This window comes from Mustela nivalis (genome assembly GCF_964662115.1).
Source record: "Mustela nivalis genome assembly, chromosome: 1".
Classification (NCBI taxonomy): Eukaryota; Metazoa; Chordata; class Mammalia; order Carnivora; family Mustelidae; genus Mustela; species Mustela nivalis.
In genome coordinates, this window is record NC_139020.1 from 116,948,725 (window position 1) to 116,964,291 (window position 15,567).

General features: G+C 44.9%; 1 protein-coding gene across 22 annotated transcripts in view; it reads right to left on the reverse strand.

Moving 5' to 3' along the window:
• The window catches only part of KALRN (kalirin RhoGEF kinase), a 661,801-nt gene that overhangs the window by 41,473 nt on the left and 604,761 nt on the right, over window positions 1–15,567 (reverse strand). For 10 of the 22 annotated variants that reach the window (XM_082700868.1, XM_082700867.1, XM_082700853.1 and 7 more), the window contains 7 exons: window positions 14,921–15,013; window positions 14,078–14,128; window positions 13,136–13,213; window positions 9,713–9,898; window positions 9,005–9,176; window positions 4,856–5,094; window positions 2,710–2,966 (listed from right to left, as the gene is read on the reverse strand). In XM_082700868.1, coding sequence (XP_082556994.1) covers window positions 2,710–2,966; window positions 4,856–5,094; window positions 9,005–9,176; window positions 9,713–9,898; window positions 13,136–13,213; window positions 14,078–14,128; window positions 14,921–15,013 — 1,076 coding nt within the window. The other 12 variants (XM_082700870.1, XM_082700864.1, XM_082700863.1 and 9 more) reach the window with 6 other exon arrangements.

The window sequence follows — 15,567 nt, forward strand, 5'->3', positions numbered from 1 at the left end:
CATTATAAATTTCAGGAGTGGTCACAGAATTTGGATGAAAGACTATCATTATCAGGAATAAGTGAGGTTGGCCTCCCTTCAGTGTCTCCTTGTCAAATTTATGCCTTTGCAGACAGAGCCTGATGAAAGAGCCTTCATTAGGGGAAAGGGGCACAGGGTGGGGGGAGAAACACACACATAAGACTTAGGAGGAAGGAGAATGGTCTAATATTTCAGGAATTTTAGGATGTGCCGAAGAGCTTCCAAAATATTGATCGCTAACACACATGTTCAATGATCACCTTTCTGAATAGGAAAGGCCAATAATAGTCATGTTCTCATATTTTGGGGGTAAGGGGACTCCATCAGAAAGCAAGGATCTCTTGGCCAGACCTTCTCTTGAACCTCCTGAACAGGCAGGCTCCTTAGCATACCAGCAACTCCCTTCAGTTGTTATATCTGAGTGAGAACCAGTCCTGGAAACTGACTTTAGACAATATCACTGTTAACTTCAGACATTCACCTCATATCTTTACCCCCAAAATTTACATCCCTGACTCAGTCTGGGAACACCTTTGATGAGGGAGCAGGAGGCTGGCTGAGTCAGGGACTTCATCACCTTGAGTCAGGGAGGTCCATGCTGCAAAGACTCCTAGGGTGGACAGACAGTGAGTGCGTGTGTAAATCTGGGGCGTGTTCCTACGTTTATTAACAACCCTCTGGGTCATTCGGTATGCTTGATGAGAAACTAGAAATGTTACAAATAATGTTCAGAAGAAAGACTTAGGGTAGTATAAGTGGTAGGGCAGGCTCAATTCCATATTCTTCCCAGAAGAAGTTGTCATCATGGTTTGGGGAGCTTCCATTTCTTGGCCACAGGCCCAGGAACTGATGTGGAAACAGGGTTTCAGTGACATTTATGCTGGAGGCATCACAACCAATTCTGACTCTTGTGGTCCTAGTAGGCCCTGGGGAGGGTGCAGTTAAGTGTCCTTCACTGATAAATACTGATGACCACTCCAAGTCTGTGCCTCTGCTCCACTCCCACCAACCCTTGTGCAAGAGGGGTTGACAAGGAACCGGAATGTCCCATTCGTGTTTGGATCTGTTCTCTTTTGCCCAGCCTGACATCCCTTCTACCTTCCCTCCCATGGAAGGTATGAAAAAGTGGCCAAAAGACACAAAAGTGAGGAGAAAGTGCTGAGTGCCTGCATAATTAGGTCACAAATCACAACAGGTTAGCTCTGTAGTTACCAGGTGATTGACTAATAAGAATTTCAATGCTTTGAGGGCCTTTATTTCCAAAGCTCCTTAAAAGGTACCAAAAGCAAATGTCTTTAGAATAAAAGGACTTAGGCCTATTGTGCCTTAGAGGTCACCACTGATATCAGTCTGGGCCTGTCATTACTTAGAAAGGCCAGGGTGAGGTTGGTCACCTCTCGCCCGAGCTAGAGAAAGGGCCAAAGAAGCACTATTCCTTTGGTGCCCCTGTTCAGCTCTCTGGTGGAGAATTCCTTCCACCTCTGCCATGGATGGCCAGACAGCACGGGAAACAGGGGGTGCAAGCCAAGCACAGCCTCATACCCCAATCATTACGTCAGCACCTCAAAGGTGCCCAACCAGATGGAATCCCATCCATTCTACATCTCAGAGGTAGAGACAGAGATATTATAGGGGCTCTTGAAGGGAAGGCTAATATTGGAGCTTTAGTAACTAAAGCCCTTTCTGTGTAGGAAAACACTGCCAATGCATTCAACCAATCCCTAAAATACAGAAAAGAAAAAAAAAAAAAAAAGAATAGTTTGCACATTTAAAAGTCACAGAATAGTAAAATAGGGGAAAAAGGGTCAACTAGTCTTTAGCCTCATTAAAACATGCTCATGGTGAAAATTTATTTTACATATTTAAAATAGTACATTTAAAATTATTAGTTACATTACAGGTACAATGATGAACATTGTGACTCTCCATTTATATTGCACAACCTGACTTCATCCATATGGGGTTCTTTAAATAGTGCAAAATACTTTATACAGGAATGTGTTCAGAAGGATCTTCGCAACCAAAATAAGGAAAAGAAATATCTTACAAATTACCATGAACATATATTAAAGTGACAGGGGAGGGGAGAAATTAAAAAAAAAAAAAAGTTACAATCTGTACAGAGGAATTGCCACAGACAACCAAAAAGTTCCCTCTCTCCTGGGAGAAGCAGCAGGCCTCTGACCTATATAGGTCTGGCATTCGTGCTAAGGTAATTTTTTGGTGTCAATCAAAAAAAAAAAAAAAATATATATATATATATATCGGTAACTTAATACAATATAAATAAAGTCCAGTCCAGTGAATCCTGTGGTGGGTCAAATGGAGCAACGGAAGGCATGCCTTTTGTCATCTAGGGTTTCAGTAGGGTTCTTTTCTTAATGGGGGAGGGGAGGAAAAAAACGAACAGAAAATTATAAACAAAAAGGAAAAAACCAAAAAACAAAAAAACCCACAGCCACTACTGTCAACAACAACAACAACAACAACAACAAAAGCCCAGAACAATCCAGCCTGGCTGCCCCATGCTGCGTGTGGCTCCAGCGCTCAAACATTGGTTCCAGTGGCACTGTCGAGAATAAGCAGCAGGAATTCCCTAGCATGTGTTTGCATTTTTTGTGTTCTTTGTTTGGTTTTGGTTTTTTAATCCACACACTCCTCTCCCGGGGAAGCCAACGAGGCACTTACTTGATGCTTCCGTCACTATTTTCTGTGGCTGCTGTGGCTTTGGGGAGGGGCGCCAGGACGCTGCCCGGGACCCAGCCCTCTGCCGCAGGGGAGTGGTCGCTGGCGGGCTGGTACACCAGGCACATGCTCTGCTGGTTGACGGCGAGGACCTGGACCACCTCACCTTGGCTCACACAGATTTCGTTCTCCTTCAGTGCATAGTAATCTTTGATCACAGCCATGGATGAGGTCCCATTGCAGCCTCCCAGGTCACCCTGCTAGGAGACAAGGGCAAGAGGGACACAGACACGAGGAGGCCGGTTCACATCCCACTGTGTGATTAAAGGCTAATCCTCCACCATCAGGGTAAACAGCAGACAGAAGATTATCTTAACTGACAAAATGAAATCGATAAACTTGCGTTGAATATCTATTTTTTATAACAATGTTGCATATAATATTATAATCTAGGGTGAATAAGCAGAGAATTGTCTAGCCTAGGGAAAGGCATAAACACCTTCCACCTGGAAGCCTCCCTAGCATGCAACCTTCCCACCAGCATCCTCTAATGCATGGAAGAGTGTGGCACAGGCACAAATACACACAAGCGCCTGGGCAGAGTGACGTTGGGGCAAAGGTCATGTCAAGGTCACAACCCCCCAGGAGAAAGCAGACAGACCCTTCAAAACATTTTTTCTTCCTTTTGTAAAAGCATTGGTCTTATGCTACATTCTGATCTTCTTTGAAGCAGGACTAACAATGAGACATTTGCCCAATTCAAAGGTAAGACCATGACCTATCCTGACCCAACTCGAGTGGGAACAAAACTCTGGTCCCACCTGTATTCATTAATACAAGAGGTCCTGCCTCTGAGGACTTTTCGTATGAGTACACCAGAAAAGCTGAATCTTGTCCTGTACCTCCTAGTAATCTGGCTACCTCACACAGCATGATCAGAACAAAAAATTCCTCAGTAAGTTTGACAAAAGGCCAACATGGCTTCAGTTAACTCACAAGGTTGTTTTTTTTTTTTAAGATTTTACTTATCTATTTGACAGAGAGATCGAGATCACAAGTAGGCAGAGAGGCAGGCAGAGAGAGAGAGTAGGGGAAGCAGGCTCCCTGCTGAGCAGAGAGCCTGATGCAGAACTCAATCCCAGGACCCTGAGATCATGATCTGAGCCAAAGGCAGAGACTTAAATCACTGAGCCACCCAGGCACCCACAAGGGGTTTTTAATGTAGAAAATAATTTCTAGGTAATGTGATGAAATAGGTCAGTACAGTAATTCTAATGCAGAATTGAACTTAGACATTAACAGTTGATTTTTAAAAAAAAAAAACTTATGGTAGTTTTTGTTAACAGTTAATTAAAAACTCAGTATCATCTAATAATTTGGATAGAGCAAATAAAACAAAAAATAAAACCAGAACATGTAAGTGGGAAAAAAATCTTCCTATTCACAGATCCATTAAGTTCTACAGGCAACTGGGACCTAATGAGATTAATGAACTTGCTAAGGCTCTAGAACAAGTGAGCTGCAGAATTTGGAATGGAACCAGATTGCCTGAATTCCTAATCTAACACCTTTCCCATTTATTCTCACACCTACCACTTGGTAAGGTCAAAACAGCTGTGCAGACTGGGTCTATAGTTAATTCTATGCTGCTGCCATGGTGATGTTTGAATTGTGGATTATCTGTGAATAATGTCTCATCCAAGTCTGCTGTTCCCATTCACACACAGACGAGCAATCTCCCCTTGCTGCATCAGCCAGAGGATGGTGGATGACCGTGAGCTCACTTCAGCAGCTCGTCATTAGAAAGAGTGATCTCTTTAAGATGTCAAACACTAGAGTTGTCACTTTCAGTAATTCAAACCACAACTACTCTATTTGGTAGAAGTCAAAATTGCCACTACAATATTACCTTATATTTGCAGAGTTTCTGCAGATGACAACAGTCCTTCAACACAGAGTATCTGAGCAGAGGGAACTAGTCTAGCTCACTCAATTGGCAGGGGAAGAAAGAGAAATAATTGAGCCTTGGCTGTATTTGGTGGGTTGCTTCTGGTCAAAAGAGCAGCATAAAAAGAAGCTACTTCCTCAAGGGAGCTTGGAGGCTATGCCCTCAGAGTGGTGAGGGTGGGGGTGCAGGGCTGTCACTTACCTTGCTGGACTCGAACTTGTCCCCAGGCTGGTGGTAGTCAAACCCTGGACTGCCATTGGAGGTAGATATCTTCAGGGGTGGCAGAGGTGGGTTATAGCTAGAGCCCTTTGGGGGCTTCTCAGAGCCCGTGGGGACAGAGGAGTAGGGCCTGGGGCTGGCTTGGGGAACCCTGGATGGCTGGGACCTCATCACGGCCGTGCTCCTTTCTTTCCGCTGGTATTCAATGGGTGACTGTAGGGCTGCAAGGTAAGAGCGGATGGTTACTCTAAGCTCCGGGAATCCCACAAGGATTTGGAAGCTTATTACACACAGGCTTTGTGCCAGGCATTGTGGTGTTACTGAGGAAGACACTAACCTTGTTTTTAAGGAACTTATAATCTCCCGTGAGAACTAAGAAAGCTACCTTAAAAAGGGAAATGCAGACACGAAGTGATGCCCTATGTGAGGTGCACAGTGTCGTGCAAAAGCAGCAACAAAGGCTTTGTGTGTGTGCATATGTGTGGGTGTGTGTGCGTGTAGGGGCCCGTGGGAGGGGTGGTGACATGCTTCAGACTCTGCAGGATATAGGCAAGTGTGAAGTGTGTCTGGGGAACTGGATGGAGTCAAAGGACCTGCAGGCCATGCGTCTCCATGGAGGAAGAGGAGATGAGACAGGATAAGGAGGTTACGGGTACCATGGCTGAAAGATCAACAAAGCTAGGCTAACGAGTCTGGGTCTAATTCTGAAGATCACAAAAAGTGATTGGATAAAATGAACCTGAACATTCTAAATTCTCTCACCAGAGCCACATCCAAAGAACATTAACCTCATGGCAGCTGGAAGAGGGATTGAAGAGGCTGATTCAGAAACCTTGAGATAGTGACCAGTGAGACCCAAGCAGAGCAGAGCCAGCGAGAATGTAGAATGGCTATGGGGTGGCAAGTGTTCCGGAGGGAGATGAGACTCTGCCACAGCGTTGGTACAAGGAGGAGGCAAGAGCTGAGGGTCACTCCAATTCGGAGACTGGTAGAATGGCAGTCAGTGGAGCTCAGGAGACAGAGGAAAGTTGTGAGCCTTGTTTTAAAGTTTCAGATAAGAAAGTTCCAAGGCCTGAGTACTAAAGAGGGATAGCCAGGTAAAAGGCATACAGGTCAAACTCTGTAATAATGACTTCAAGGGCTGGCCCACTTTTGTCATTTTTTTTTAAATAAAGATTTTTATTTATTTGACAGAGAGAGATCACAAGTAGGCAGAGAGGCAGACAGAGAGAGAGGGGGAAGCAGGCTACCTGCTGAGTAGAGAGCCCGATGCAGGGCTCGATCCCAGGACCCTGGGATCATGACCTGAGCAGAAGGCAGAGGCTTTAACCCACTGAGCCACCCAGGCGCCCCTACTTTCGTCATTTTTATCAGGATTCTCTGTAACAAATATTTAAGTGGGTTAACAGCTGGGGCCTTCAATTATAGGGACACTTCTACAGTGATTAAGTATGTCCTTCAGTAGGACCCAATACAGGGCCACCCTTCTTCCTCTCTGAGATCAGGAGGGAAATATTGGCCCTGCGATGCCTGCACATGTCCCTGTGAGCAAAAGACTGGCTCCACTCTGTCATCACAGCCTTACCCCTTGAACGTGTCAAAGTATCAGACTCCTGCCAGAGCTCAGCCTTTCTCCCTGGAGAGGATTCTGTAGACATTAAATATTTAAGTACTGATAATCTAGTTTGGCAATAGCTCTACTACACACTATAATTAAGAGAAAGGTCTCTTGGAACCATGTAAAAGTCTGGACCATGGACTACACCCAAAGAAATGCAGTTTCAAGTTTTAAGTTAGATGGCAAAGAGTTTTGAAGCAGGCCTTGTCAACCTGACTATATGAATTAGTACCTATCACATGGAACTGGGGTATTACCTGTTTATAGATACAATAAATGTGCTGAAGTATTTCAAAATAATATGGCTTTTTATTTTTTTAGCTTTTTAAATTATTTTTTTAAATATGGCTTTTTAAATGAGCTACACAGACAGCCTTATATCTGCTTCCACTTCCACTTGTTCAGTCTGCATTACTCAGGTCTTAGGATCAGGGAAGCTACGGATCTCCTGGAAGGGTTCGTTTCTGCCTGATCTGTAGCATCTTATGCCTGATCCTGTTTCTTTCTTTGCTTTGTTTGCCGGGGAGGTCATAGATAAATGTGTATTCCTACCACCACTGACTATATGGTAATTCGTAGTTAAAAGCCTAATTTTAAGTTATATAGCTTTCGGTTCAAGTCCTTGTTCTATCACCTACTGTTTTTGTGATCTTGGACAAGTTTATTAAACTTCCTGAATCCTTTCTCTCACCTGAAAAATACAGGATAATAGGGCTCACATTTCCATGTGACCTGAGGATGAACTGTGATGATACATGTGAATACATGCTTAGCATTGTGCCTGGCTCTGACAAAGGACTCCATGTGTGAGCCATTGTTGTTACTTCCATTATTGCTGGTTTCAGTTTTTTTTTTATTTGTCTTTTGTACTGAATTGATAAACTTAAAAATCTCATTCCAGCTTAGAATCTATCAGAAATTCTTAACCACTAGATGTAATTTGATCCATGTATTTTATATATGTGCACCTTCTACATAAATTTTATCAACACAGGTGTTAATTCAAAGTTCTACATTCAGAAACTGTAAACTATATACGACTTCTATTGCTACCTCTCAGGGGTGGGCTGGTGTTTTATTTTAGACTTTTTAGAATGAGAAAGAGCCCTAGAGATCACAAAGGTTTTTTTTTTCTTCAAACTGCCTACAGTTGTGGGATCAGAGGGGATGACCCCAAAATACTCTCATACTTACAGTGTGAAATTGCTTTGAAGCTTCATGTTTATCTTGCTGTATAATTTCTTTTTACATGTTTTAAAATAAATACAAAGTGCTAAATCCCTTATCATGCAATTAGACTGAGATTGTAGGGAGTTGTGCCATGCTTTCCTGCTTCTACTACCAGAGCATATGCCAATGTGGGCAGACTGTTTCTGCTTTTCACAAAAATGAGCCAACAGAAGCCCAGAGAAACATCATGACGTGCCCCTGGTCTTCATCTTGTATGTCACCTTCAATCTTTCCCCACAGCATTCAGGTTGCTGCTGGACACCCAACAAAGGCTGTCTGCGCCACGTGAAGGAGTCCAGATTCCAGTACTGGCAAGAGGTGACACATTCGACACTGGACCTGTGTATGTGTGTGCACGTGTGTGTACGTATGGATATATGTGCTTGCTGAGTCTGTGCATGTGCATATGTGTGCATGTGTGTGTATGTATATATATGTACGGGTATATGTGCTAGCTAAGTCTCTGGGGTAACTTCATTTCTGGTGACATTCTGCCTCCACCTTCTGGCTCTGTTTGTGTTCAGAAAGACTGCTGAGCGTATCAACTTGAGAGACGAGCACTAGTTTAAAACCGTACGCTTCCTGTCACATGCCAAGCTCAACGTGGAGACAACCCCAGCAATGAAAAGAGATAAAGAAACATAAACAAGGTAGCAGCACCATTTCACTTCAGTTCCCACCACCAGTTAGGGGACTCCTGCGGGGTCCGTAGAGAGCTACACATTCTGTGTAATCATGAGCTCTAGGAAGTATCGAGATATCATTGAAATTTAGAGTTTAGGGATCACCTCTCTTTTGAAAGGGCTCACGCTGGCTAGCAAGAGGACCTATGTAGGCTCTCCCACTGATCTGTCAAATTCCCAGTTATCACTAGATCACACCAGAGAATCTGTGAAAATACCAGTCGTTAGCCATGAAATGGGAAAACATAGGACACTGCTAGTCAGCCCCTAAGACAAGGTGGATGTGCCCAACTCAGACTTCGGCCACAATCATTTCCAGCTGGCAATGGTGGCCACAAGGCATCTACCCTATGTCTAGGCTCTAAGAGAACAGCTCTTCTTTTGGAAAGATGAGGCATCTTTATCATGTTCCATCTGTTCCACTGACATATCCAGGTTCAGAAAAATTCTAAACAAAGTGTTTCTGAAAACTACAAATATACCATCCATAGAAAATGTCATCCGGGCTCATGAAGTCACTGTTAAGCCCAGACCCAAGGAAGTTCAGAAGTGTGGGGTTCCCTGACATTGGCCCTGTTAGAAGCCAGGACCAGTACCTACCATTTAAGAAGTCTCGCTGTGTTTCTAAGACTTGATTGATGTCCTGCACCCAGGCCTGCTGGATGTCCGCATTGGCGGCTTGCAGAATGACCCTCTCAGAAGTCTCTCTATTCATGAGTGCAAACTTGCAGGGGTCATTGTCCACATTCTCCTCCAGGACCAAGTAATTCATCTGGAAGAAGCCAAGTTGAGTCTTTTCATACTTAAATGGTTTAAAAAGAAAATCAACAACATATTACAGCTCCTCCAAGTTTTTAAAGATTTTTTTAAAAAATTTATTTGCAGAGATCACAAGCAGGCAGAGAGGCAGGCAGAGAGAGAGAGGAGGAAGCAGGCTCCCCGTGGAGCAGAGAGCCAGATGCAGGGCTCGATTCCAGGACCCTGGGATCATGACCTGAGCCAAAGGCAGGCTCTTCCACATTTTTATTTCAGGAGACATTTCCAAAAATTTGTCCTGGATCTAACTGCTAAATACTTTGGTTTCTGACTCTGAGTGAATGACATGATCCTGGAGAACCTGAATGATCCGGAAGGCCTGCATTCAGTCCTTCTCTTTCTCTCAAAATATGTAACCTTTGCATCCACAGCTGCTTTGGCTGGAAGACTGCCAAGGTTTGAATCCGTACTCACTCCACATCTCTGTCCTCGGGAAGCAGCTCCCAGGACTGGTTCTGTCTTTTGCTCTGTTATCCCCACTGGGAGCCTTACCTTGATGCTCCTTTTGAACATGTAGCCCGGGGTGAGGGAGCCCTTCCTTAGCAGTTCACTGAAGATGACAATTTGTTCAAAGAGGAATACACGCCTTTCCTTGGTCCGGGACTGCATGCCTGTGTCCAGCTCAATCACATAGAACGTGTCCTGCTGTAGCAGCTTCCCCTGGGCGGTCAGGGTGCCCTGATGGAAACAAGTTACTGGGGTGAGGGAGGTGAAAAATAGGGAGGGGTCCACAGCCCTCTGGGTCCACAAAACTGGCCCCCCTAAAAGCCTAAGAGTACTAGTAAGAGACTGAATTAGGACCCATACATTCAGGTAGGGGACATGGAGCCCTGGGGGTGGGGGTAGGGGGAGAAGGCTAGAAAACCACTAAGAAGCAGCCCGAAGAAAATGCCAGAAGGGAGAAAGATAAAATCATTAGCTAAAAAGTTGTTCAGGGATTATCCTGCTCTTCTTATTTTTTATTACAAGGATAACAGAAAGTGGGTGACATCTGTAGCCTTTCTGTCCTCAGAAGTCCCTCACAGCACAGGCCAAGGACCTCGGGTACTCTTATGGCCACAAACCTAGAACCAATCTGTGACCAAGGGGAGTGATGTAGGCAGGACCACAAGTAATCTAATGAGCTGGGCTCCTCTCCTCTCCTTCTATTATTTCAGGATGGAGTCTTAGTTAGAATTAGTCTAATTCTGAAATCTTAGTCTCCTGCTACCTATGAACAGGTATCGTCAGAGTACCATATACAGGTGACCGTGTTTTAAAAGCTGGCAGATATTTTTCTGGGCCCTGTGATCTTCTTAAAATGCCTTGAGCCAGCAGGCCACTTTCCAGCCTCCATAGGAAGAGCCTATTTGGTTTGCCAGTTTCTAACCTGGTTTTCAGAGACATCTTCACATCTTCAAAGGGAATTAGGCCCAACCCAGCAGGTCTTCACAGATGCCATTGGAGAGCCTTGCTTTCCCCACTGTTCTGCAGCAAGAACAAGCTGACACCTGATATCTGATAGCAGCTAGAGGGCCTCCTCTGAACCACACTCTCAGGTGATGGCTTTTGCCCTTTAGTGAAAATGTGGTCCATTCTCTGCACATGATACCTTATTCTAAACAGTACCCAGCACAGGGGTCATTTTTCTTTCCTATTCCCAAGAAACACCTGCCCTCTGCTTGGATCATGGCTTCTTACCGTCAAGGTCAGCAGCCAAACAGGCTTATCTCTACCCTGGTCCAAAGTTAATATTAAGCCAATGATCAGCTAGCCAGGAAAGCTCTAAAAGCTCTATTAACATTATGTAAGAGCCTGACCTGTGAATTATAGCCCTGCCAATACTGAAGGGAAAGCTAGAGGATGTAAAAGAGAGAAAATATAAGTCAGAGACAAACTTCTCCCAGGCCCAAAGCCCTGGACTTCAGAAGGGATGGAAGAATGTTCATGGTCCTTCTTAATTAGTGGAAGGAATGCAAAGCAAATTCTCCGAGACTTGACAGAAAAAGGAGGTGGTGGTGCTTCACTGAAAAGGGAAGATAATCGCGCAGTCTGTGTGTGGCCTTCTGTGTACACAGATGTGCATGCATGCAGTTCTTGTGGAGTCTAACGTGAGTTAGTATGGTCAGATGCTGATTTCCTGTCAGTGGTCAGTGCCTTCAAAGACCAGGAGAAAGTAAAGCCAGACTCCTCCTCAGAAACATGTGGACATCAAGACTTAAGAGCAAAAGGAATTACTTGGTTTGTTCAGAATAGTTTTAGACCTAGTATAGCCTCAAGGAAAAAACTATGAACTTCATCCAGTATGACTACCAAAAAGCCATAAGAACTCAGGGTATATTTCTGCTGCAAAGCCCTGCTTTGCAGACCTGAGATGCCTCAGGTCTACCATGGAGAACTGGGAATCTACAAAAAATAAACAAGAAAGAAAACCCTCCACATAGTTCCTGGTTACAGGAACAAAGCGGTGGCAGACAGGCACAAGGAAGGGCTGAGAGAGCAGTGAGGATACGAGAACTGGGCTCAAGGACATCCGGACTCCAACTCAGTAACCCAAACCTGAATGTACCATCTCCTAAATTTACTTATAAACCGGTCTGCCTTATTTCTATTCTGTTCTATCCTAATTTAGCCAGGGAGAAAAAAAGCCATTATTTTCTTTACCATCTCAACTTCCAGGAACCTTGTTTCTCTAGAAAGGAATAATAAAATCTTAGGCTGCAGAATTATCAGGAAACAGAATTAGAAGACCCACATCTTTCTCTAAGGGGTTCAACAATTATTAAATGCCAATGACTCTGTCAGTTCCAATTTGATCATATTAATATTAAAAACAGATGATATGTAGTTAGCATATGAGGTTGGGGTATAAACTAATGGTAGTCACTTATCGAGTTTAAAGTAGGAAAGCCCATTTTTTCTTCAAAGATTCACTGTTATGGGGTGTATTGCTCAACCCTCCCCCCTTCATATCTTGAAGTCCTGACCCCAAGTACCTCCGAATGTGACCATATTGGAAAACAGGATCTTTACAGAGGGAATCAAGTTAAAGTGAGGTCATTAGAGTGAGTCTACTTAAAACATGATCGCTGTCCTTAAAAAAAGGGGAAATTTGGATACAGAAAATGAACAGAGGGAAGACAATATGAAGACATAGGAAGCATGTCATGTGAACATGAAGACAGCCATCTATAGGCTAATGAGAGAGGCCTAAACAGATCCATCCCTCACATCCCTCAGAAGAAACCATCACTGCCTGCACCTTGATCTTGGACTCCTAGTCTCTGGAAAAATGAGATGATAAATTCTGCTGTTTAAGCCACCCAGTCTGTGGGACTTTGTTATGGCAGCCCTAGCAAACTGGCTATTTAATGAAGCCAAAAATTCTAGGGACATCTAGCTATTTCTCCTAAGATTCCATTCTCAATTCAAGCTCCTAAGATTCTATTCTATTTCAAAGAATAGAAATGTGTGCGTGCTTTAAAGTTTTAAATATTCACTTAACTAAAAAGCAAGCCATTGTGTAAACCTAAGAACCCCCTCCCCCCAAAAGGGTGTCTCATTTTCCCTCTGGTGCTACTTTCATTCCATAGTCTGCTCTCCCTCATATTTCCCGCACTCACATCTCAAGCAAGCAAGCAAAGCAGAGGTCACTGCCAAGTCCACAGTTATAAGGAATTTCGGGTCTTTCCAACCCCCTTGGAATTGTGACTCTAGCGTGGTGGACTGCTCTGTAGCCTCCTCTGACTGTCCTATCACTGGATATCCTAAATAGATACATATTCTGGGCCTGTGAGCCAGAGAACCTGGCACAAAGGCAGAGATGGCGAGTGGAGGTGGCAGAGGAGGTTCAAAGGGCACAGGGCTTCAAAGGGAAGCTGCCTCACAGCCCCGGCTCCTGCTGTCCAGAAGAGAGAGGGCTCGGTAAGGGCTCACCTCAAAGCCCTGCAGGCGTCCCAGATTCATCATGTCATTGCAGCGTTTTGGAACAAGGCACATTAACTCCACGGCTTTCTGTGGGAGAGAACAACAGCAGCACAAGAGGGGAATAAGCACTCAGGCAGGAAGCTTAGGGCAATTCCGTGCTGGAGGACAGGGACCTCTGAGGGGATCCCTAATTCTAGGAAAGGACATTGGTTCCTGCTGCCCACTCCTAGAGTAGTATGGGATTTTCTGTTGGGATGTTGATCATCAGCGCACGGCTCCAGATGAATCAGTGACCACATATGGGAAGAACGCTACCCAGCCAGCTTTTTCCTCCTTCTCACTTTTATTTAGCAATTCTCATTCCTTCTCATATTTTCTTTCTTCTCTCTGTTGCTTCTTGGCTGCCTAAGCAACAGCTTAGCCTGGCTTGTGAAACACTAGAGGTTTTCACCTAAAATAACCTGCCAGAATGGTCTGTAACCTCTCTGGCTTAAAATAATCCCCATGGTGAGATTGCCTCAAAGGACTTCACTTAGGGAGTAATCCTCCAGGGTAGGGAGGCAGTGAAAACAGGATGTTTTATGTGTTGAACTCAGATAGTACCTGGATTCACGGATGAAATGGCACACTGAAACACTGAATCTCTGAAGGATGTCAGAAGACTCAAATATCGCACCCCCTTCCCACCATATGCCATTGGAGCCACACTGAGAAGATGAGTGCAGTGAAACTCTGGAATTCTCAGGACAGAATTCTCTGGTTCTGGAAAAACACTCAGTGTGTTTATTACTACTTGTCATTCTCCATTCTGTTGAGCAGCTGCTGGCAAGGGGCTCTCACTGAGAGGACTCTGCCTGGACCTTTGGCCCTCAAGAGCCAGTTCTTCTGCCTTAGAGACAGACATCCAACACTGTCTCCGAGAACAGCCAGTGCCAAGAGCATTAGACTCACCTCAATATCAGAACACTCCAAACCAGCCTTCTCACTGTATCTCAGGAAGTCCTAGCAAGGTGGGGGCAGGAGGGAGCAGGGAAGGTGCAGAGTGGAGACATCAGTTAGGAAAAGAGAGCACTATAAAAAATCCAGCATCATAAAACCTATGATGACACCCAGATGACTTTCCTCCCCAACAGACATGGCAATGCATTATAGAAGCTGAGATATGAACTTATGAATCATATTGGAAACATGGAGAAAACCCCCAAATACTCAAAGATTAAAAGCTATGGGCAAAGGAGGAGGGGGAGAAAGGGAAGAAGGGAGAGAGAGGCTCTGAGCAGGAAGCGGAGCAGGGGTGGGGGTTATGTTCAGAAAGCCTGGGAGAAAGGAAAGCTCAATCTCACTCTTCCATTTACCTCATATTCTGTAAGACAAACCAAATTAAACTATTTTAAAAGATAAAATATGATCAAATTTTAGGTATTACTCATTTAGGCTCTCCAGGGCCTTGCCTTGGCTTTTCTTTCTCCTTGTGGTCCCTCTGATTTTATGTTACTGTTTTTTATTTTTTAAAGATCCCAAGTCCATGATGGTGACAAGGGAAGAAAACGAATTGAAAGAAAGAAAATGAACTAACCACCAACCTTATAGGCAGGAGTGGTATGCAGTTTATTTGGAGGAAGAGCTGACATAAGTCAGGGACAGGGAAGATAACAGCCCATAAATCCTCCCCCCCCTTCCCCCCCTTTCATGGGAAAGGTGTGGTGGAGATACAGCCTCCCGCTGACCTGCTCCCCATCTCAGAATCTGAGATGACCCTTCTCCGGCCCTGACTCAGGCTCACAGCTCTCTCACCTTGAGGAGCAACTGGTATTTAGTGATTCTCTGAATGGGCTTGATAAGGAAGTCACTAAGTGTCAGCCTTTGGTTGATCTCCTGTTTCACCTCCTGGAACACAAGGGATCTACATTAGAAGAAAAAGGAACCAAAGGAATGAGGTCCCCACGATTAACGGGCAAGGTGAGAAGGACAGGCCTTCCCTCTGGCCAATGGAGTTTTAGAATCCTCAAACCAGGGGAGAGGGACAGCTGCCCACACAGCTGCCACCATGCTACTAACAACACAAACCCACCACTTTCTGCATGTTAGGCACTTCCCACCCCGTGTCCTCCCTCCAGCCCCGGGGGACACGCTGGAATGAGTATTCTGTTCTCTGCTGTCAGAAGGGCTCCTCCTAGGGCAGGGGCCTAACTGCACCACCCTGGACACAGATCTGCCAACAGATGGAGGAGGGCTCTCTCTGAGGCACAGCCTTGCTCTCCAACAAAAGCAGCACTTCCGGGGCAGGGCAAAACAAACACTGGCAGGTGCTTGACAGAACCTTCCAGACCGCAAGCAGGAGAGCCTGAGGGGACTGCGAGTGCCTGGCTGAGGAGAAGGCGCCTCCGCCAGCAGTCCCCCAGGACAGGTGGGGCGGGTGGCGGTCTGCACTGGGGTCCAGA